This window comes from Oryzias latipes, chromosome 1, assembly GCF_002234675.1.
Source record: "Oryzias latipes chromosome 1, ASM223467v1".
NCBI classification, from domain to species: Eukaryota; Metazoa; Chordata; class Actinopteri; order Beloniformes; family Adrianichthyidae; genus Oryzias; species Oryzias latipes.
The window spans coordinates 25,518,589-25,544,265 of record NC_019859.2 but is presented as its reverse complement, the minus strand read 5'-3'; the positions used below and the strand labels follow the sequence as shown (position 1 = coordinate 25,544,265).

Genomic DNA, 25,677 nt, shown 5'->3' with positions numbered 1-25,677 from the left:
TTAAAAAATTGCAATATTTGGTAACACTTTATATTAAGATTCCTTAACAAGCTCTGTTAACACATTAACAAGCATTATAAATTAATTTATAGGGTGTTAGTAAGACATTTATTAGTACAATAAGTCTAATAAGGTTTATTAAATTACTTAGTTAACACATTTACAAGCATTATTATTAGGATGTTTTTAAGATGCTAATGATCCATTTACTGATGTTATAGGTGCTTAACAAATGTGTCGGTGTTAATAAGCTTAATAAGATTTATTAACAACCTTTGTTAACAAATTAAGAAGTATTATTATTGTTTGGGGTTCTAGTAAGATATTTATTAGCATTATTGACGCCTGACACAAGCCTAAGTGTTCATAAGCTTAATAAGTTTTATTAATTAACTTAACAAATGAATAGGCTTTATTAATGTGTCAGATGCTAGTAAGATATTTATTAGCATTATAGATGTCTTGCAAATACCTGAAAGTGTTAATAAGATTTATTAACATCTAAAGTCAGACCATTGTCTTCTAAATCCATATTACTAAACTGCTTATAAGCTTTACAAATGTATTAATTAACTTTGTTAATAGTTTTGTTTTGGGTAACGCTTTCTTTTACAGTACAGTACTTACAGTGTACTTAAGTGGTATTTACATGGTACTTATAGTGTAACTACTGGGTACTTTCAGGGTACTTACATGGTACTTTTTATGGAATTTACTGGGTACTTACAGTGTGTTTACATGGTACTTTCTATGGTACTTTACTGGGTACTTACATGGTACTTTTTGTGTCTACTCTGTACTTACATTGTACTTACTGTGTATTTATATGGTACTATTTGGTTCATACCTATGTGGTACATACTCGGTATTTATAATATTCTTACTGGGTATTTACATGTTGTGCAAAGGTGTCTTTTATGGTACTTACCACATGTAAGAACAAGGTAAGTACAAATAAAGTACCTTGACCTTTAGGTCTGCACTCGCTGCACGTTTCATGGTATTTACCATGAATTTACCACAGAAACTACCCCTTAAGTACAGTGAAACTGTAACTGTAAAAGAAAGTCAGCCCTATTTCCACTCAACTACATGGTACTTTCATTACTAAATACTGGGTATGTTCACTTGAATAGTACTTGGTACTTACCCCTTAAGTACAGTGAAACTGTAACTGTAAAAGAAAGTCAGCCCTATTTCCACTCAACTACATGGTACTTTCATTACTAAATACCGGGTATGTTCACTTGAATAGTACTTGGTACTTACCCCTTAAGTACAATGAAACTGTACTGTAAAAGAAAGTCAGACCTATTTCCACTCTATTACATGGTACTTTCAGTAGTAAATGCCACTTATTACCTTCCCGTACAGTGTACATGAACACACTTGGTCTTCTGACCTCACCACATTAGACAATGCTAACCTGTTGGTAAGGGTAAAGTAACTACATTGTAAAAAAAATATACTGGCCTGATTACTTCTTGTAACATGAGGCAAGTTTAAAGAGAAACAAGACAGCTGTGAAAACAACAATATTTAATATGATACATGTCTGCAGCATACAAAGTGTCATCACAATGAAATAGGTTTTAAGTACAAAACAGTACAAAGGAGAATTCTAAAAAACACATTATTGGCCTGAGGGTCGTGCTTTTTGTCCAGTTTGGTAAAGGTGCAGGACTTCTTCAGGGTTTGTAACTGCAAGAAAATTCACAATATGAGCTCAAGTGAACATAAAAAGCATAACGACTTTGATGAAATACAAAATAAATTTTACTTATTTAATTATTTCTGTAATGAGTTTGATAAATCTCTATGAATTTTTTTATCGCTTTGACTGTAATGCTTGAAATTAATCAAGTACTATCCTCATTTAAAAACATGATAATAAATTATTCAAAACTTAACTTTTTTTAAATATTGTTCTAAAAATGAACTTTTTTAAATATATATTATATAATGTCAGGAAAATATGTAAAACAACAAGGCTAAATAATTAGTTTTAATACTAAAAACACCCCGAGTGTGTGTTTTTGTTAAGTATGGCAGGGGAAGTAAAGTTGCAAATTCCCAGCGCACTTGAATGCAGCACAACTACCCCCAAAGTGAACGTGCAGATTAATCCGGAGAACCTCGAGGCGCGCGCAACAGTTTGAATTTCTCTTCATCTGGCAGGTAAGCCAGTGGTTTTTTTTTTTTTAAATATTGGATAAATTACATGTAAATATTTAAACTGATCAAACTTTATAAAGAAGCTAACCTCGTGATTTCAAGCCGCTATCTCTGTGTTTGAAACGTGACGTAAGAGCCTGTCTACCTTGCTGCAATAATTTCAGTTATTTCATGTATACATTTTCAAAGTTTGTAATGAAAATCTACAAACATTTTTGTTACTTACCAGGAGAGTGACACCTGTAAAACAAGCACGTAGCCTAAATGATAAAGTCTGTTGTTCTGTGGTCGTTTGACTGAGCGCACGTCTTTCTGGGAAAATCAAAGAAAGGCGTTTATTTAAAATAATGATGACGTACTTCCGTCTTTTTACCGCTTTAGATCAGCTATGGTGAAGAAGACGTCCCAGACGAATCCGTGAAGCCACAGGAGAGTAAGCTAAAGTAAGCTAAATCCACCAAGTGGACATATTATTTACATTAATGAAGAGTTTAAATGCCGTTTCCCCATTTTCTTTTCTTTCGCCGTTTTTATTTTATTTTTATTTATTTATTTATTTTCAAATATGATAGAGACAACAATACCACCCAACAGTGAATGTAAATGTTTGAAAATTAAAACATATTTTTGTGAATAACTGTGTTGAATTTGAAATTGCCTATTTATTTCTTTTTTCCTTTTCTTTTACACTGCAATGTTTTTCATGCTAATGCAAATTGTAGGTGCGAATAATATTTATAAAGAATAAATACACACAGCAATTGCCAATTAAAACATTTTGCTTTTGTCATTCTTTGTCTAAACAAATTTGATTTTTTTATGGCAATTTTGATTTTTTTTCTTTGATTTCTTTTTTGTTGTTCTTGTTTATGTAACTAAAATATAAAGTTGTGAATAATTTATTGTCATGTTCATAAATGAGGATAATTGATTAATTTCAAGCATTACAGTCAAAGCTATAAAGAATTCACAGAAATTTATCAAACTCATTACAGAAATGATTAAATAAGTACAATTTATTTTGTATTTTATCAAAGTCGTTCTGCTTTTTATGTTCACTTGAGCTCATATTGTGAATTTTCTTGCAGTTACAAACCCTGAAGAAGTCCTGCACCGTTACCAAACTCTGCTGAAAGAATTTTGATCGACAAAAAGCACGACCCTCAGGCCAATAATGTGTTTTTTGGAATGCTCCTTTGTACTGTTTTGTACTTAAAACCTATTTCATTGTGATGACACTTTGTATGCTGCAGACATGTATCATATTAAAGATTGTTGTTTTCACTGCTGTCTTGTTTCTCTTTAAACTTGCCTCATGTTACAAGAAGTAATCAGGCCAGAATATGTTTTTACAATGTAGTTACTTTACCCTTACCAACAGGTTAGCATTGTCTCATGTGGTGAGGTCAGAAGACCAAGTGTGTTCATGTACACTGTACGGGATGGTAATACGTGTACATACCCAGCATTTACTACTGAAAGTACCATGTAATAGAGTGGAAATAGGTCTGACTTTCTTTTACAGTTACAGTTTCAGTGTACTTAAGGGGTAAGTACCAAGTACTATTCAAGTGAACATACCCAGTATTTAGTAATGAAAGTACCATGTAGTTGAGTGGAAATAGGGCTGACTTTCTTTTACAGTTACAGTTTCACTGTACTTAAGGGGTAGTTTCTGTGGTAAATTCATGGTAAATACCATGAAACGTGCAGCGAGTGCAGACCTAAAGGTCAAGGTACTTTATTTGTACTTACCTTGTTCTTACATGTGGTAAGTACCATAAAAGACACCTTTGCACAACATGTAAATACCCAGTAAGAATATTATAAATACCCAGTATGTACCACATAGGTATGAACCAAATAGTACCATATAAATACACAGTAAGTACCATGTAAGTACAGAGTAGACACAAAAAGTACCATGTAAGTACCCAGTAAAGTCCCATAGAAAGTACCATGTAAACACACTGTAAGTACCCAGTAAATTCCATAAAAAAGTACCATGTAAGTACCCTGAAAGTACCCAGTAGTTACACTATAAGTACCATGTAAATACCACTTAAGTACACTGTAAGTACTTTACTGTAAAAGAAAGCGTTACCTTGTTTTGCAGCACCTCATCTAAAGTGTGGACGTTTTTTAGCACAAACAACCACAAAGCATAAAGATTGTAAAAAGAACTTTATGACATTAAAACAGACTAAACATACACAAATCGTTCTGTAAAAGATATATAATTTAAAACAGACAAATATTTATTTTTTAAAAACATATATACTGGTGTTGGATGACTAGCATCATAGCTAATAGGGATACAGTATTAGCATCTATCCTGAGTGAAACATTCATTGCAAATCCCATCACCAGGAGACAATTCTCTGCATTCAATGCCAACAGCATTCAACCACTGTTGCCTTGCTTCAAAGTCCACTAGAAAGTTGCGCAAGCCAGTCATTTTTGAAGAACGAAGACAATAAACCTACAGGAGCCATGCTAAAGCTAACACGCTAACCTGCCCATCTATGAATAAAGATGGGCAGGTTAACTAATGTCACCATTGGCTAATGAATCTGTCAATCAAACTCATCAGCAAAACAGGCGTGCTCACTTTCAGCCAATTGAATGGCCTCTGAGACTTTGCTTTCACACAGGTGACGAAAAAAGCCCCGCCCATCTTTGATTCTGTACCGGTCGGTCGTTAGCGTGTTAGCTTTAGCATGGCTCCTGTAGGTTTATTGTCTTCGGTCTTCAAAAATTACTGGCTTGTGCAACTTTCTTGTGGACTTTGAAGCATGGCAACAGTGGTTGAATGCAGTTGGCATTGAATGCAGAGAATTGTCTCCTGGTGATGGGATTTGCAATGAATGTTTCACTCAGGATAGATGCTAATACTTTATCCTTATTAGCTATGATGCTAGTCATCCAACACCAGTATATATGTTTTTTTTTTTAAATTATTTGTCTGAATTAAATTATTATATATCTTTTACAGAACGATTTGTGTATGTTTAGTCTGTTTTAATGTCATAAAGTTCTTTTTACAATCTTTATGCTTTGTGGTTGTTTGTGCTAAAAAACGTCCACACTTTAGATGAGGTGCTGCAAAACAATTAATAAACTATTAACAAAGTTAATTAATACATTTGTAAAGCTTATAAGCAGTTTAGTAATATGGATTTAGAAGACAATGGTCTGACTTTAGATGTTAATAAATCTTATTAACACTTTCAGGTATTTGCAAGACATCTATAATGCTAATAAATATCTTACTAGCATCTGACACATTAATAAAGCCTATTAATTTGTTAAGTTAATTAATAAAACTTATTAAGCTTATGAACACTTAGGCTTGTGTCAGGCGTCAATAATGCTAATAAATATCTTACTAGAACCCCAAACAAAAATAATACTTCTTAATTTGTTAACAAAGGTTGTTAATAAATCTTATTAAGCTTATTAACACTGACACATTTGTTTAGCACCTAAAATATCAGTAAATGCATCATTAGCATCTTAAAAACATCCTAATAATGCTTGTAAATGTGTTAACTAAGTAATTTAATAAACCTTATTAGACTTATTGTACTAATAAATGTCTTACTAACACCCTATAAATTCATTTATAATGCTTGTTAATGTGTTAACAAAGCTTGTTAAGGAATCTTAATATAAAGTGTTACCCAATATTTCAAAAGAAAACATTTGTTAAAGTAACACATTGGACGAGACATATATATATGCTGTGTATTTATAAACAGGGAGGCTAAAAAAAGAGAGAATCATTATATGTTTTAACTAACTTGCACATTTTTAAACCCCAGTCGCCTGCTGAGCATACTTTGAGCAACAAAAAAAAAAGTTCTGCTCACTGTGAATCTCTTGATACAGACATGAATTGGTAATAAAGCCCTTAACTGTGCACAGCGGTGGGAGTTTCATTGGTGATGATGAAGTGATGAGGATGAGTAGATTAAAAAGAAGACGGATTAAACGAAAAGGATGTTATGTCCTCACCCTGCCATGACGATGAAGAAATCCAGTCGGTTCCACGTGTCTCCAAGGTAGGAGCGTCGGCCAAAGATTCCAAGAGCTACCATCTTTATGATCATCTCCAGAGCAAAAAAGATGTAAATAAATGCATCGAATGCCTGAAAGGAAGACAGAAGAACACAGGATTGGCAGATAAGGTAAAGGTAGATAAGATAAAAGAGAAATTTTAAACAAGAATGGAATTACTGTAATGAGCAGAATTGCTTTATTGTGACCTTTGAAATAACATAGGTTTGCTTCTTCCCACTCCTTTTCAAGAAACGATTTAAACCCTTGTGTCATGTGGTACATGTAGAAGTACAGATAAGGCAATTTATAAGTAAGAGTAACTATAATGTTTGAATAATGAAATTGAAAATTGTTAGAATGTTTCAATGCTGCTCCGCAAACAGTAAGTCACATTAAAAACGTCAGATTCTGACGAAAATATTCAACTTTGCCCCAAACTCCTTGCAAAAGGGAACAGAAACTACCTACACCGACCAAAAATATAAACGCAACACTTTTGTTATTGCTCTCATTTTTTATGGTATGAACTCAAAGATGTGAAACATTTTCCACATACACAAAATAACCAGTCCTCTGAAATATTGTTCACAAATCTGTCTAAATCTGTGATAGTGAGCACTTCTCCTTTGCCAAGACAATCTATCCCACCTCGCAGGTGTGCCATATCAAGATGCTGATTAGACAGCATGATTATTGCACAGGTGTGCTTTAGACTGGCCACAAGAATAGGCCACTCTGAAATCTTCAGTTTTGTTTTATTGGGGGGGTCAGGGGACTCAGACAACCAGTCAGTATCTGGTGTGACCACCATTTGCTTCATGAAGTGCGACACATCTCCTTCGCATAGAGTTGATCAGGTTTTGGAATGTTGGTCCACTGTTCTTCAATAGCTGTGCGAAGTTGCTGGATATTGGCAGGAACTGGAACACACTGTCGTATACGCCGATCCAGAGCATCCCAAACATGCCCAATGGGTGACATGTCCGGTGAGTATGCTGGCCATGCAAGAACTGGGATGTTTTCAGCTTCCAAGAATTGTGTACAGATCCTTGCAACATGGGGCCGTGCATTATCATGCTGCAACATGAGGTGATGTTGTTGGATGTACGGCACAACAATGGGCCCCAGGATCTCGTCACGGTATCTCTGTGCATTCAAAATGCCATAAATGAAATGCACCTGTGTTCTTCGCCCATAACAGATGCCTGCCCATACCATAACCCCACCACCACCATGGGCTACTCGATCCACAACATTGATATCAGAAAACCGCTCACCCAGACAACGCCACACACGCTGTCTGCCATCTGCCCTGAACAGTGTAGACCAGGATTCATCCGTGAAGAGAACACCTCTCCAACGTGCCAGACGCCATCACATGTGAGCATTTGCCCAATCAAGTCGGTTACGACGACGAACTGGATTGAGGTCGAGACCTCGATGAGGATGCCGAGCATGCAGATGAACTTCCCTGAGACAGTTTCTGACAGTTTGTGCAGAAATTCTGTGGTTATGCAAACCGATTGTTTCAGCAGCTGTCCGAGTGGCTGGTCTCAGACGATCTTGGAGCTGGACATGCTGGATGTGGAGGTCTTGGGCTGGTGTGGTTACACGTGGTCTGCGGTTGTGAGACTGGTTGGGTGTGCTGCCAAATTCTCGGAAACGCCTTTGGAGACGCCTTATGGTGGATAAATGGACATTGAATTCCCAGCAACAGCTCTTGTGGACATTCCTGCTATCAGCATGCCAATGGGACGCTCCCTCAAAACTTGCGACATCTGTGGCATTGTGCTGTGTGATAGATTTCAGAGTGGCCTTTTCTTGGGGCCAGTCTAAGGCACATCTGTGCAATAATCATGCTGTCTAATCAGCATCTTGATATGGCAAACCTGCGAGGTGGGATGGATTGTCTTGGCAAAGGAGAAGTGCTCACTATCACAGATTTAGACTGATTTGTGGACAATATTTCAGAGAACTGGTTACTTTGTGTATGTGGAAAATGTTTCACATCTTTGAGTTAATACCATAAAACATGGGAGCAATAACAAAAGTGTTGCGTTTATATTTTTGGTCAGTGTATAAGGACTAAAATATTTATGATAGATTCATTTGTTCTAGTTAATTTGAATGGTAAATAATTTTTACAACATTTATCTACTAAGCTTTATTTGTATTCAGTCAAAAAATGTCGTACACTGAGCTTTAATTTGCTCAAATAAAAGAGTAATTCTACGTACACAACGGGCATGTAACTGTCGTTTAAGAAATCGCTGAATGGGGTTTCTTAAACACATTTAACAAATGGTGTTCTCACAGGTGTGTCGCAACTCGTTACAAGAACATGTACCTACAGTTGGAAGAGACTTCGTGCGAAATGTAGAAGTGTTGCAAATCTCACAAATCTTGCTCTAGGTTTTTGTTTTACAGCTCTAATCCTAAAATATGAAAGACTTGGTGTCATGTAATTTGGGCTGGTTACAAACTGCAATTTCCCCTCCATGATCAACTTACAAACATTTGGCACTACCATAACTTACAGAAACGTCACTACCAAATCCGAGTCCCTATTTGGCCAAAGTTTAACTGGTTTAACTGTCAAGGTGGGTTCAACGGCTGTACGATTTTTTGTAGAGCTTAAAACAGACTTCAAAACATGTGTAGCATGAGCCAAGCAGGGAGTGGGAGGGATGGGCTTCTTTTTCTTTTGTTTTTTGATTTTTTACTAGCACTTATCTACCACGAACACTCGAATGAGGCTTGACATGAAATGTTGAAGCAGTGCATATCCAACAAATCTTGTTCCAGGTTTTTCTTTCTTAGCTCTATTCCAATATATTAAAGACTTGGTGTGATAGAATTCGAGCAGGTCAAAAAAACCACACCTATTAATTTCTCCTTACGATGGTAGGCACTGCGGTGTCGTTAAACGGATGCTTCCAACACGTCACAACCAAAACAGAGTTGTCATTGGTTAAAGTTCAGCATAAACGCGATTATAAGCCACCAATAAGTTCAACCGTTGAACTTCCAGGGCGTGAATGATGACACCTGTTCTGTACATAGAGCCCGGACTTTGCATAGCGAATGCAAGCATTCTGAACGTGAAAGCTTGAAATACCGATTGACATTTACATAGACCTTTTTATTGAAAGCAGTGTGGCGGTCGCCCAGGGCGCAAAATCAAACAAACATTCGTTAAACTAGCCAGGAGCGCCTCTGATTCTTTTTTTTTTTTTTTTTTTTTTATTTTTTTTTTTTTTATTTTATTTTTTTTATTTTTTATTTAAAAAAAAAAAAAAAAAAAAAAAAAGGAGCGCCTCTGATTCAAAGTGTCTGCTTAAACATAAGTCGCAGCAGCCAGTGTGTAGACACATTTAGGGTTATTAAGGTAATGAAGTATTATGTATACCTAGAATGTAAATAACTTTAAATAAAACCTTGAAAAGAACACTTTACAACCAGGCCATTTAATGAATTGAAGGATCAACATTAAAAAGGTTCAATGAGATTGCTCTCAACCTGAAAATTGATCTTTTTTGTGGCATTAGGCTCAATGTGTAACCGGTTGTTAAACATCACCTTTGTTTTTGTCCTTGTACTATTTTTTTAAATTGATTTTGATTGCTTTAAATGGTTCATGCAATCAAAAAAGAACAACACACAAAAACAATACAATCATAAGTTATACACAATGACATATCAAACTTAGGATAATTAGACCTAAAATTATTATTAGATACTGCATGATCTGAATGAAAACAATTTTTATTTTTGACAAGTCGGCTGCTGCAAAATAAACCTATCAGGAAGTCCCAGCAGAGTGTGAATGAAGAAAAATTTCTCTAAATGGTTGAGAGACAGCAGGTACATTATAGCAGTGTTAAAAGCAGGTTTGGAAACATTCAGGGGGGTATTCCAGAGAGCAGGTTATGCTAGTTACCACGGTAAATTTGAGGCTAAGGAAGTGAATAACCTCAGCTTTCGGTTCCAAAAATGGAGGTATGTTTCAGGGTATGTCAAGTTGCTATAGCAACTCATGCTCTGAACATAACTTGGTCTGGAGCAGATTTAGTTGAAGGTTAGCAGCATGAAGTGTCCATTTGAAGATGATTTAGTGGATGAAGAACCTCAGATAATACTTTTTCCACCGTGAAAGGGTGATAAGACCACGTATGGATGTTGTAAACATTAACTTTTTACATTGATCTAACTTAATTATTTGCTTCAGTTAAGATACATAATCTTTTTGTGTTCAGTCAGCTTAAAAATAACACGTAGTTGTCAGACAGTTATTTTACTTTCATTTAAATTAATTCAATTAAGTAGGTGTAACTTTGGTGCTGCTGTTAGATCGGCACCGCAAGGAATTGTGGAATACCATTCCCTTTGCCTGTCTGGACGGATTTGGGTTTAAGTGTGGCTTTTTGACCAAATGTGTTTATTTGTATAGCTGTTTTACTGTGTATTGTCTAGTTATTTGCACTGTTATATTTAATACTTTCTGCACCTCCCTCTGAGTGAGAGGGAGGGAGAGGATGATGACTTTATTTAGCACCCCTACTGTCCAGGGATATAATGTTAAAGTCAAAGAAATGGCACATTACTTAATACTGCAAATCTATCTTGTTTCCTTCTTTTTATTGTTGTAAAAATGAGAATATCTGCAGGCTCAAACTTAGACATATGAGAATTCAAGAAGTACAATGAATTAAGATGTAAAAACATTTAATTGAATTGGAGTAATATGACATTTAGTTACATTAATTTGTAAATTTGAGTTGTAAAAAAATATTGACTCAGATAGATGTAAGAAATTTGGTTGAATAAATTTAACTCAATTACTTTTTACCAATAGAAGTAATTCATTTAAGTTGGATAAGCGTCAAATGAAAATAGAAATGAAATGAGATAGAAACTTGTGCGTTTACTTTGTCCGTTCTTTTTCTCCAAGCAGAAACTCTTTCTTTTGATGATAAAGCCGTATTACTTTTGTGATGGGCGTATAATCTTCATACACCATCATTAAAATCTCCAACTCCGTCGCACTGAAGTATAGCGCTCTCTTCTTTTCTCCACGCGTTTCCATGGTGACTCCGGAAATCAGCGATCCATTGAGAATGTCTTTATGTACTTGCCGTGAACACGCATTAACCCAGGGTTAGCAAGTCGAGCGTAATTACGCTAACTCAAATCCAGTCTTTTGGAATCCACATACCCAGAGTAAGCAAGTTCAGGCGGATTTCAGCCAGAGTTTAGGCTTAAAATCAGGGTAGTTTAAAGATGCTTTCTGGAATACCCCCCTGGTTAAAGCTACCAGAAAAACGTCACAAAAGTGTCTTGTAGCTGTACTGAGCAGGATTTACAGTATCAATGATAATGAAGAGAAAAAAGGAGCTTGTTTGTGCTGATTTTGTTTTAAATTATTGATTTAACTAGATGTTAATTTAGTTTACAGCCTTTTGCTTTTAATATCACTTTGTCTGAACGACACTTTGGGTTGTAGTTGAACATTTGGAGATGTTTAACAACAATAAAAAATTCTATTCTATTCTATTACACCACTAAATGATATCCAACACAAATATAATTTAAAATGAAAAATGTTTCTATTTTTACATATATTTTATTCACTGTATTCTTTGAAAATATTCCTAACACAAAGTTTATATCATACAGCTGTGAGGATGGTGAGAAAGACGAGAAGAGAGAAAAAGAATCAGGACAGATGGAGGAAAGAAACAGGTTGGTCTTATGGTCAGTCAGTCATAAGTCAGTCATTTTTTAATAGTATTCTTCATTTAAAAAACACATGCATTAGCAAGATGTTCTATTTATTTAAAACATGAAATAATTCTTGCTTGGCCATATGATTTAGAAGAGAAGAACACAGGCAAGAGGTGAAGCAGACAGACATGAGGTTGGTGATGCATCTGATAGAAAAGAGCAGAGATGACTTCAGGTAGGAATAATTAAACTATTAAAGTCACAAAAACGTAGAAGCTCATTCTGGTTTAAACTTCTGCTGACCCCTATGAAATTGGGTATGCGCCCCTGGATATACCTGCAGGTGTGTGTGCTTGAGAGTGTGTGTATGTTTGAATGAACACTTAATGCATTCAAATATTTAAATATGTGGAAAATTTTGAATTTATTTTGTAAGAATTTCTTGCTTTGATGCTTCTACCCCATTACACTTTCTGTGTGTCCCTAAGCTTTGCCCTCAGGGCTCTTTCCATTCTAGCTTCCACCGACTTCACAGTACTGAAAGAGCCCTTCTAAAAATTACCAATGACCTCCTCCTGACTGGTGACTCTGGCTTACTCTCCATCCTTCTCCTGCTGGATCTGATCTTGGCCTTTGACACCATTTTTCACCCCATCCTCATGAACAGACTTACCATCATCAGCGTCACTTCCTTCAACTGGTTTCATTCCTATCTTTCTAGTCGTACTCAGATTATCCAACTAAAGTAATTCACTTCCCCAACAGTTGCAATCACCACAGATGAGCTGCAGGGCTATGCCCTGAGACCCATGCTGTTTGTCCTCTACCTTCTTCCCCTTCCTATACATTTGAACAAAACCAGACTCTACTCCCTCACATGCATTCCTTACCTGCTTCATTCTATTAAAAAAATATTGGCTCACCTCAAATTTTCTAAATGTAACAGCAATAAAGCAGATCTTCCACTCACAGGTACCAAGTCCATTTTCAGTAAAATCTATAACTTTGACATCCCCTTTGACAATCCTTTATTTTTCCCTCCTCTCCAGTTAAGCACCCAGCTGTCATCCTGAACAGCACTCTCTTCTTCACTTCCCAGGTCAACAGTGTCACCCGCACCACCTACTTCCACCTTCATAACATCCACCGTCTCCGCCCTTCCCTCAGTCCTCTTTTCACTGCAGTACTGGTTAATATCCTCATCACTTCTCGCCTGGGTTGTTGTAACTAACGCCTCTTTAGACTCCCACAAAAAGCTCTCAACAAACTTCAACTGGTTCAACATTCTGCCACACACATCATCACATCGCACTCAAGCAGCTTCACTGGCTACCCATCAACTACCAATCACTAGCTGCGTTTACATGGACAAAGGTAATCGGAAAGAACGCCTGATCGGAAGAAAAATGAGTCATGTAAACACACCGTTCGGAATACTCTGCCCCGATCAGACTCGTTCGGATCAAAATTTCTTTCCGATTGAGATAGGTGGGTTATGCCGATTGTTGATCCGATCATTGTTCATTGTTGTGTAACTTCATGCATAGACGGAAGAGAAGGCTTTAGAACTCAAACAGGACCGACCGGCTGCTCTGCGGACGCCCAGTGCGAAGCGCCGCTCCGCACTCGCCCCGCACTCGCCCCGCACTCGCCCCGCTGGCTCTTCGCTTCTCCCCTCTCTTACACCCCTCATGAGGGGGGTGCGGGGGAGGAGCGCTTCGTGCCCCATGACGTCTGGACCCTGTGCGGTGGCTCAGGTGCCGGTGGACCGAGCCAACTATGTCTCTGAGCAGAGCAGCCGGGTTTATAACTTGTGTTTGACACATGTGCGTTTTGTTATGTGTGGGACACTTCGGACAGGGATTCATCCCGCCGCTCTGGGTTAGCGGCTGCCGGACTCAGGAGAACCGTGTGTCCGAGCAGAGCTCGGACGTCCAGCTCACACAGCGGCTTTGGGGCGCTGTGTGAAATTTTCAAAGCAGAAATGCCGCTCAGTCCTTAGAAAACGTTCAAACAATCACGTGGATTTGTGTTTCCAGTCGTGTCCCGACTAAATAAAGGCTGATTTTATTCCCACATATTTACGCACAGCCAAGATGCAGATTGCAGCATTTCCCGCATGGATTTTATGTTCATCAAAGGCTAAATGTTGTTAGCGCGTGTAAACCTTCTCATAACCCTTGTGAACGTAATCGGAAAAAGTTTTTCTGATCCCATCTACAAGGTTGAATTTTAATCCGACCATTGATCCGATCAAGATATTTTGCACATGTAACCGCGGGTACTTACAAAATCCTCTTTCTGACCTACAAAGCCATTCATAACCTTGCCCCTCCCATATCTCTCGAACCCATTTCAAGTCACCAGTTCCGCCCACTCCCTCAGGTCCTTGGTCTCCCTTCAAGTTGTTATTCCCACCCCCCACCTTGTCACCATGGGGAGCAGGACATTCACTGGATCTGCCCCACAACTCTGGAACTCCCTTCCCTCTGACCTCCAGTTAATGGACTCATACCTTCACTTTATTTTCTGCCTCGAAACTCATCTTTTCAGACTAGTCTACTCTTTCTGATGCAATGGACTCTTTGGACTGGACTTTAACTTTTAAATTGTGCTTTGATCCTTGTACCCAGCATTTTTCCAAAATGCCATTACTATTGACCTTTTATGTTTATTCTCTTTCTAACTCATGAATGCATGTATCACCTTTGAAGTCAGTAAATTTTGTGTTTTTTTGTTGTTTTTATCTGATTCAGATTCATTTATTTATCATATGTACTGTTTTCACTGGCACACAAAATTAAGTTTCAGGACAACTTGAACAAGATCAAACAGATGACTGAATGGTTTAGTGAGGTCCACAGACTAACTTCACAAGGGCCAGTCCCAGCACTCAGCACCTTAATGTCTGTTTACAGTAGAGGTTTATTGAATGTTAATAGTAATAATGGATTGGATTAATCTGCGCTTGTCCAGACGCTCAAAGCGCTTACAATGTATCCATTAATCATTCACTCCTCATTCACTCTTGGTGATGGTAAGCTACTGATGTAGCTCCCTGAGGCAGACTGACAGAGACGTGTCTGCCAGTGTGCGCCTATGGCCCCTCTGACCATCACAGGGACAATTGACGCATTCACACATCGGAGGCAGGGAGGGTGCAGTGTCTTGTTCAGGGACACTCTGTAGGATGGCAGACTAAATGGACCAATCACTTAATTAGTAACAATGCAAACAAGCCTACAGATCTAGATGTAAACAGAGCAGATTTTTGATCTATTGGAAAATTGTTCCCAGTGGTCTTTTAATAATGATTATGCAGTTTTCAGCCAAAATAAAAAAACTTCATTTTCTAGGACAAAGTTTCTGCAGAGTGACAGTAGTTCATTAGGAATCTGAGTTGGGTGTGGGAACATTGGCATGGAGAAACCCTGCTACTCGTCCTAATCCCATTGCTGAGAGTTCTCTGTTTACATGCTCTACCGCAAGCTTACAGACCCTGACACCCCCAGTCATTACCAGTGCAACAAAAATAGCCAGCAATATTGGAGCAATCTCAGCCAGCTCCTCAGCTCCTCAAGAACTCCAGCAATGAACTCAGTCTCGCCCCTCGCCCAGGCCGCTCGCCACATACGGTGCCGGAGCCTCCAGTCCAGATCCGCAGCCACGTTACCCACTGCCTCGCCATGATCATCCAGAGCTCAATAAAACGTCTTACTTACCTTTCACTTACCTGTCTCCGCCTTCTGGGTTTCAGCATCTGGGTCCGTCCCGTGTTCTAGTCATGACATAACCGTACCAAAGCAGCAGTATTTAGTTATCCCTGTTGTTGATGTAGGCCTTTAAAATTGCTCAGCAAACTATAAAGATCGAATAAACGACCCTGCAAACGACTGCAAAGTGCAGGATTTCCATAATTTCTGTCTTTATTTGCTTTGCTCCGCCCTTGTAATTTCTGACCAATGAGTGAAGAGATTTTTATTCACATGGTTTTGTTTACTAGCTTTGGTTCGAATCAGGGAAGCCCCTTTGACAGCAGTCTGATTAGAGGCCAGTTGCAAGGTTCAGAGATCGATCCAAACCAAATTAAGCAGACTCGATCCGGAACAAACGGTTTTCCCAGTCTGAATACCCTCTAAATTTGTTACAACTTGTGTACAATGCCAGTGAAGCAGCATTAAGCAGAATGGAATTGATCTTTGACTTTTCAGAGCAGAGAGTACTGATTGTGGGGAAGTAGCTCGCTAAACCCATGGTGGTATTGAATAGGTGAATAGGTCGTATAGATACTTGGAGGACAATTTCTATTAGGTTCAACTCAACAGCCACCCCCCCCCCCCCCCACACACACACACACACACTAGGTTAGGGGGTTGGATCAATCATCTATGTGTGTTTCCTGCACAATCTGTGTTGTAGGAAAGAAATCTTCCGCTTTTTAGATCTTTCCATCCGTGCGTGTTAAATAGTCGAGAGTTAAAGCAAACCACGGATTCAACCAGATTAAAAATAAACGAAGTTTATTGCCCTGACAAAAGTTCTAACACAGATTAAAAGACATTGTTGCAGATATCTGGATTCTCAATTTAAAATACCTACAGACGCATAAGTTACATGCGAATTACTCGTAGGTAGTCTTGAGCACAACAAAAGTCTTCCAAAACAGTCTTTTAAGATGTGTGTTGAATGTCCTCCTCCAGAAGCAGGATGGCGGCCGAATCTCCTCCCTTGGTCGCTCTGATACGTCGGCAGATGTCCCTCCTGCTTTTACCGGCCAATAGCTGGAGTATCAGCCTCTGGATTCGCTCCGCCCTGACGTCGGACCAGATAGGAAGGTGAACTCGGTTCCCCGATGAAAAGAATCCCCATCAGGTCAGAGTAAATCATTCCTGGATAACCTAAGGTTCCATTACCGGCATCCAGGGCAGAGGTCAGCTCCAACCTCCACATGAGAACACGAATCTGAACACTTTCCCAAGGATAAGATCTTCAACCCAGATGGTAGAAATGTAGTCCATGGCATATTTATTGCATCTCTGGAAAACTCCTAGATTTGCACAAAGAACATTCTATTTCTTTCACAGGGGTGTGCAGGGGAGAAAGCTTTGCAGCTGCATATGTAAACTAAAGAAATGTCACAGAAGAATAAGTCCTGAGAATTAAAAATGAGTTCACTTCACACTAAAGATTAAGCTGCAACCTAATAAAGTATAAGATACAAAAACATACATTTCTACAGTGTGAATGTGCAAGAATGTGAAAGACAGGATTATTTAAGAAATGTTTTACACCAACATATGAGTGCACACTTGCTAAGCAGATGTTACTCCCACTCATGACACCTCTGACACAAGTGAGAAGAGATTCTGTTGTTAGCAACATAACAAGAAAAGATATTGAGGTATGAGAGAAAAATCATGTATTGGACCAAAAAGACCATATGCCAGAAAAAGGGTTTGTAAAAGAGTAGCATGGAATCAGCAGAGAAGAGCATCCATGATTATGGTACACTGTAAAAACCTAACTTTGATATTTTGACAAGAAAAATCCTTTTAAGTTCTACTCACCCTAATAATTTAGGTGAGTACGACAAACCATAGTTGAGTGCTGCAACACTACTTTATAAGTTGTCACAACTTATGCTTTCAAGATGGAGTTCACCACAACTTGCTGAAGTTCTGCTAACTTTTATTCTTTTCTTTTTTTTGTGGAAAGCAAGAATTCCAACTTTTCAAGTTTGGACTTTGAAGTGCTAATCGGAAGCTAAGCACCCAGTGCAGGTAAGTGTTTCCTCATATTTATTTTAATTCGAAGATGTTGGAAATGATTCCCACCACATTTTTTTTATATATTATGGTAAACATATGAACAACATTTACATTTTGTTGCAAATTTTTTATGGACGGTTTAGGGCAAAATCCTCTCCGAAAATGCAGGAGTTCCCCACATTTTAATGTCGTAATTTAGTTATTTTAAAAAGTCCCACTAATATTTTTAATTCACATATATGACTACAGTAAGTGATATTTCATTTTTTAAAAGGTAACAAACTTTTTATTGTGGGAGTAATTGCTAAAGAAGCAAAATAGCTAGATGTGTTGAATGTCAAAGAAATGAACCATTGCAACGCTGTGCTTTGACTCGAGCAGACTTTTCTAACTGAATCCTCCCATGTTAAGGACTGAGAAAAGATTCTAAAGTCAGCATTTACCAGCACATCCCGGACAGTGGATTCAGTCACAGCAGATGGTTGGTCAGTTACCTTGTAGTACCTGGTCCAAACTCTGGCAAGAACCAGGTCAAGAAATGAGATACTGACACTGGAACAGACTCTAAAAGCAGTTTGTCTCACAAGAAAGAAACTTGTGATAATTTAGGTAAAAAGTAAAGTTGTTTTATTTTTGTGTTGTAAAATTTAACTGTTCAGTAATGCTACTCCTGCACAATAAGCACTGGGCCTATTTCAAAAGAAAATCACTTTAGATGTTGGTGGAACCATAATGTAGATGTAGTACATTGTGCACTTTTACCAGGGATGGGCAAACCTCTCGACTCGGCCACAAGTCAGGGTTGTAAGATTTGACAGATGGCTGTTGTGTGTAGTGCTTTAGAAGTCCAACTTATATGAGAAACAAATAAAATAATTATTTGTATCTTCTTGGTACCTGGACCAATTTAGGGATCTCAGGTTTTGGATTTGGAAGCTCTAAACCACTGGTTACATACACAGTGGCATGGAAGAATCTACTGACACCACAAGTGTACCTGCTTCATTGATGTTGCAACATTTTTTCATTTTTTTTTACTAATAAAAGATGCTTAAATTGGCACTCGTCTGTGGTGTTGTTTGTTGTAACATGGTAAGCATTTACTTACCTAAATTTAAAATTACATCACAACTTATGTTGGTTTTGCTCCTGCTGATACAGGTAAGTGTAGTAGTTGATTTGGAGGTGAGCAGCATATTTCTCTCATGATCATGCTGTGCAAGTCTGACTTTCTCAATAAAACTCTAATTTTAGTCTTTAAACTATTGACTCTTTCTTCCACTTTCGGCTTCTCCCATCAGGGGTCGCCACAGCGAACAAGTCGCATGGTAAATTTGGCAATGTTTTACGCCGGATGCCCTTCCTGACGCAACCTTCTCAAACCGGGCTTGGAACCGGCACAGAGGTAGAGAAGGGAACAGGGAGCAGCCCGGAGTCGAACCCTGGTTTCACGGACGGAAGGCGCCGCAAACCAGCACGAGCTTATTTTTTGGGTGTAGCATTTACATAAAAAAAAAAATCCCTTATGTGTTTTTATGTATTTTTTTCATTTCAACAAGGCTGGATAGTTGCTGTTGGTGAAGGTCTCCCCAAAATTAGTCACAAAGTTGCTCTTCCTGAGGTATCTGAATCTGTAGCCCACTTGGAAACAACCTTTGTGAAAATCTGCAACTTCAAGGCAGTTTCACACTCCAGTAAAAGGACCCAGACTTTGGGGCGGCCCACCCATGTCAAAGTGTCCTTGCCCAAGACACTGAACCCCACCTTGCTTCTGGTGCCAGTGTTTAGCAGTGGGACCGCCATCAGTGTGCGAATGTGTGTGTGTCTGCATGGGTGAATGGGACTGTGACCCTAAAGTGCTTTGGGCCTTCAAAGAAGGTATGCAGCCTAACCTGACCATGACCAGATTGAATCTGTAGCTTGTGGTCTTGTCACCAAACAATGCTGCCTTCAAGAACGAGGCAGTGGAACAGGTTGTGATGGATGGAAGATGAGCATTAAATACAAACTTGGTAATTACAGGTCCAAGTTGTGTTAGGCAGGCTGTAACGAGGTCAGCATCAACAGAAAAAGAAAAAGCTGAAAAGATCCATGTCCTTTGAAGATAGCAAAACGGGGAGAAAGCAAGAACATATTGGGGGGCCGTGGTGTAGCGGTAGGGCGGTGAACCCATGATCGTAATCAGCCAGTGCGTGAATGTGCGTGTGCATGGGTGAATGGGACTGTGACTGTAAAGCACTTTGGGCCTTGTGGGTAGAAATGCGCTTTATAAGTATACGCCATTTACCATTTAACATCCCGGATGCCCCAAATAACCACAGTGATGACTCTTTGGAACAAGAAAGACTGGCTCTACTTGGGGAGTCACAAAAGAGGAGTAAGGATCATCTGCTCTTAAAACTAAAAATGGCACTCACTTTCTCCCTGAGGTGGAAGGAGATCGAGGAGATGTAGCCAATAGTGACAGAGGATTTGGAATGGTGGCCTGCTTTCTTTAGTGAAACAGAGGTAAGCAGTTGATAAGCAATTTTACTAAAGATATATAATTGAAGATATGTAGTGTCTAATTCTAGCTTGGCAAAAAAGTAAGTAATGGGTATTTATCTGTCCATTTACTTTACCCACCTATTTTTGTTCATGGTCACGGGGCCACAAACTGACATTCTCACACTTAATCAAACGGGGGGCTAATTCTGTGTGGTCAGTTAATGCATCTTGAATATTTTTGGAATGTGGGATGAACCTGGAGTCATCAGAGAAAAATCATGCGCTCTTTTAAACAACATTTACACAACAACATTTTAAACAACTTTTTTAAAACATCTGCCAAAGAAACCAACCCGGTTTCCAGCTTCCCGCGGATCAACCTGAGTATCGATAGTATCAGTACCAAAGTGAAGGATTGATACTAGTATGGTAAGATTGATACTTTCGTCACAGTTTTTCTTTAACATGTACTATAACAAGCTTGAATTTACTTACGGAGTTCATGCAAGCGCAGTGTCTATCTGTCTTCAGTGTTACCAGATTGGGCAAAGAAACATCCAATTTGAGCTAAAACACTTGCGATTTGAGCAGACAACTGCCCAATCTGGCAACAATGTTTGCCTGTGTAAATGGCATACTGCTGCTCACACCTTGTCCCTCCCCTCCCTGCTTCTGTGGATTGTGAACTTTGGTTTGGTTTTAGTCAGTTATGTTATGGTTTTTGGTCATGTTCTGTTTTGAACTGTCCCTCAGTCACACCAGTTTCAGGTTTGTCATGAGTCATAGCTTTCTTTATTTCAGTCAATTACCTTCAGTCTATTTAAGTGTAGGTTTTTTAGTTCTTCCTTGTCAGGTCATCTGCTCTGTTCTGTTGCGTCACTTTTTTGTCTCGTCGTTTGTTTTTATCCTCAAGTTTATTAAATGTTTAATTTTCCACCTCCAAGCCTGGTCTCCTGTATATTGGGTCGAACACCACCAGTCCCTGACAGCTTCATCAGAGAGCGGAGAGAATCCTTTAAAAAGCCACATATTTGTATACAAAGCCAGGATTTTTTGTTGTGTTGTTTATATTTTACATTTATTTAAACCACCAAATGGTTCCCAAGCATGGATGTGTCTGCAGCTCACCGCTCCCCAAGTGGTCAAATGTGGGGAACACATTTTACTCACCTAGGTGTGTGACAACTAATGGGACTTTAAGTTAACTTTACTACAGTGTTGCTTTTGTTTACTTTTATTTATTTATTTTTACTAGTGAGACTTTTGACTTTTTAAAGACCCACTCTAATGATAATTGTGTTTTCAACATGATCTTGTGGCATTGATGAAGAACATACATAAAGGAAATTAGACTTAAAATTTCATTCTAAGCTGTTTATTTTTCTAACCGCAAATCAGGAGTAAACGAAAAAATACCATTTAAAAAAGCTTGTTGGTATGACCTCAAAGATATACAATTTGCAGGCCACCAGCTCCATTGTGATGCATCCACTTATAAACAACTAGATCCTTGTACATCTTTGTTTTCCCTGTCTGAGCTGGCATCTGGTTAAAAAAACTGGACAGCTGGATAGCTCTAGCATAGTTCACCATTTTTGTTGCACCGGTAATGTTAAGTTTTGGCTGTGAGGGGCTGTTAGCTAGCGGGAAAGGGCATAGACAAAGGGATGATGGGAAGTGGGGCAGACTTACTCTACGGCAATGGTCCAGCCTACAACTTAGAGGCAATTTTTTCCAGCCACTCTCAATATATGGCCTAGAAAACGACACAGGTTTTACTGCATAATGATAATTAATAGACCACTGAGAACAATTTCAAAATACAGTAGATCAAAACATGATTGGAGTTGTACATCCTAAAGTGAGACGGATGACGACTATTAAATCATCAGCCTGTGCCTATTTTATCTAGTCTACACAGTGTACATTGAATACAATAGGCAGTCTGTTTCCTTTGACTATTATTGATGGCACATCATGTGGTGAAATTAGACTTTTTTTCAAATTACCTCTCTTAAATCAATCAAAGAAGCATGCGGATGGGATTTCACTAATCAACCCCTATATAAAAAGTGACAAGTACAGACCCCACGTAACCATGGGATATGTAATGTATGCATGTAAATAATATCAGGGTTGTTAGGCCTGGCACTGCCTCCTTAAAGGAGTGAATATAATTCTGAATGTTGGTCCATCAATATAATACAACACAAGTGATTGCTCTTGATGTGGTTGATTGAATTGTAACTCACCTGTAGTGTTTGGCAGCGTTCTGAAGAGCAGTCAATGTTTTCACACGGCTGGTACATTCCCAGGGTGACACAGTTCAGCAAGATCACCATCATGCTCACACGTTCAAACCATGTAGAAACGCAACAGGTTAAGGACAACATTTGATCATAGAGGGTTTGGGCTATCAATGTAACAACCCATAATTAAATTCAACATGAAAGTTGGGATACAGGTCAATGAAAAGAGATACAATGATGAACTGCTCAAAGAGAAATGCATCTTCTCAATGATTAGTATTATCAGTTTATAATCATTTTCTAAGGGACTACATGGAGTTCTCCAGGTCACTTAAGGGGAGGTAACATCCTCCTGTCTCTGCTTCAACTGGTCCCAGATGTTCTCTGTGGGGTTCAGGTCAGGGGAGATTGGCCATACCATATGAAGCACTCCCACTTCCTGAGGTCCAGTTTTGACAATTCTGGCACCATGTGCGGCAGCATTATCATCCATGAACTGATAGTTGGGGGTGTACTGGGGAAAATGGGGGATGATAATGGGTTCTATGATGCCATTTACAAAAAACAATTTGGTTATTTGTAGATGGCATTCAAGAGGCCAAGATGGCATTCAAGTCCAAGCGGTGGAGTAGATTTCAAATGGTTTGTCTGGAAACCCTAGTACTCCTCACATTTGATGAATACGTCTGCAGCCATGTAGCATTTTGTGTTGCTAGTGACACCTCTCTGTCTGCCAGCCAGCTAGCAGCCTGGAGCTGGCAGAGCTCGCTCGCTTGTTACGCTGGCAGACAGAGATCCAAAAATGTGTTCCTGAGCTCGATGCTGCGGCCGCATGTGGGAGGAGCTTTCAGCTAATGTTTTTAGCCTGATCGCTGAATAGAGCGGTGTCTATGTTTGTCATTTACTGTACAATGCTTGGAAGACGCAGGTGTTGTTGAGAGATCAGGTTAATTTATTATGAAGAGTTCCACAAAAACATTGGCAATCACGTTTTCATTCAGGGTTCATGAGATCATTCAAAGATTCTCCCGGTACCGGCAGCTTGTGAGACAGCCGCTTCCGCAGTAGTTCTGTATTTCTGTACGGTGGCCCAGAAGGGTCACAACACAACACATTAACTTAACACACAACACATTAACTCACAACACAACACATTAACTTTACACACAACACATTAACTTTACACACAACACATTAACTCACAACACAACGCATTAACTCACAACACAACACAATAACTCACAACACAACACAATAACTCACAACACAACACATTAACTCACAACACCACACATTAACTCACAACACAACACATTAACTCACAACACAACACATTAACTCACAACACAACACAATAACTCACAACACAACACATTAACTCACAACACAACACATTAACTCATGGCCCAGAAGGGTCACAACACAACACATTAACTTACCTCACAACACATTAACTCACAACGGAAGTAAAGCAGCAATTGAAGTGCTTTTATTCTGAAATTTCCACTGGGCTGAGCGGCTAACTACCTAACAGAAAGTAATGTCACAGTGAGCTGTGGAGGGAGCATGTTATTGCTACAAGAGAAGCTAGCAGCAGTGTTGCCAGAAACTCTGTCTTTACTATGGTTCTCCTTCCTCTAAACACACACAATATGAACGCACACTCCTCCCTCCGCTCTGACACCCCGTCTGTCGCTGCACGCGCGCTCCTCTCCTCTCCTTTCTTCTGCTCCGTCCTCTCCCACAGGCACGTGCAGTCACCAACACACACGCTGCGTGCGTGCGCTCCTCTCCTCTCCATCTCTCCACATTCTTGGTGTCTAGTGTTCCGGAGTGGGTGTGTTCGTGTGTGTTGGGGACCGCACGTGCGTGTGAGAGGAGGAAGCGGAGGAAAGGAAAGGAAAGGAGAGGAGAGGAGCGCGCGTGCAGCGCGAGGAAAGAGAACCATAATAGAGAGAAAGTTTCTGGCAACACTGCTGCTAGCTTCTCTTGTAGCAATAACATGCTCCCTCCACAGCTCACTGTGACATTACTTTCTGTTAGGTAGTTAGCCGCTCAGCCCAGTGGAAATTTCAGAATAAAAGCACTTCCATTGCTGATTTACTTCCGTTGTGAGTTAAAGTGTTGTGAGGTAAGTTAATGGGTTGTGTTGTGACCCTTCTGGGCCATGAGTTAATGTGTTGTGTTGGGAGTTATTGTGTTGTGTTGTGTTGTGAGTTAATGTGTTGTGTTGTGAGTTAATGTGTTGTGTGTAAAGTTAATGTGTTGTGAGTTAATGTGTTGTGTGTAAAGTTAATGTGTTGTGTTGTGAGTTAATGTGTTGTGTTGTGAGTTAATGTGTTGTGTATAAAGTTAATGTGTTGTGTGTATAGTTAATGTGTTGTGTTGTGAGTTAATGTGTTGTGTGTAAAGTTAATGTGTTGTGTTGTGAGTTAATGTGTTGTGTTGTGAGTTAATGTGTTGTGTATAAAGTTAATGTGTTGTGTGTAAAGTTAATGTGTTGTGTTGTGACCCTTCTGGGCCACCGTATTTCTGTCCCCCATTTCGAAGGCTCACTATCCTGCATTAAACCCAGAGGTGAAAATAAAAACAAAATACATTTAGGGGACCTTTTTTAACAACAAGTATCTCAATCATTTTGTATTAACACAGAGAGTGAACTACAAATGCATTTCAAATTTAATAAATGAACACACGGCAGTGAGAAGGCTGCAAAGGGACGGTCACCAAATTGCAAGCTCTTCTGTAAGGCCATTCTCTAAAAATCAATAATCTCTCAAAAATAAAAAATAAATGTCTACATTTATATGAACTGGTAATGAAGACTTATTAGCATAGTCATGTTACGATAAATTTTTTATGTAAAAGTCCATCTTTATCTTATTAGGGCCCGAGCACGGAGTGCAAGGACCCTATTGTATCTGTTAGGTTTATTATTAGGGCCCGAGCACGGAGTGCAAGGACCCTATTGTATCTGTTAGGTTTATTATTATTATTAGGAGCACGGAGTGCAAGACTATTGTATCTGTTATTGTTATTATTAGGGCCCGAGCACGGAGTGCAAGGACCCTATTGTATCTGTTAGGTTTATTATTAGGGCCCGAGCACGGAGTGCAAGGACCCTATTGTATCTGTTAGGTTTATTATTATTAGGGCCCGAGCACGGAGTGCAAGGACCCTATTGTATCTGTTAGGTTTATTATATTATTATT

At 38.9% G+C, this 25,677-nt stretch overlaps 1 protein-coding gene across 1 annotated transcript in view; it reads right to left on the bottom strand.

The window, feature by feature from the left end:
* The window catches only part of LOC110013491 (voltage-dependent T-type calcium channel subunit alpha-1I-like), a 435,381-nt gene that overhangs the window by 406,082 nt on the left and 3,622 nt on the right, over positions 1–25,677 (bottom strand). The window contains exons 6-7 of the mRNA XM_023954667.1: positions 22,469–22,629; positions 6,193–6,326 (exon numbers count right to left, since the gene is read on the bottom strand). Coding sequence (XP_023810435.1) covers positions 6,193–6,326; positions 22,469–22,629 — 295 coding nt within the window. The remainder of the gene's footprint in view (positions 1–6,192; positions 6,327–22,468; positions 22,630–25,677) is intronic.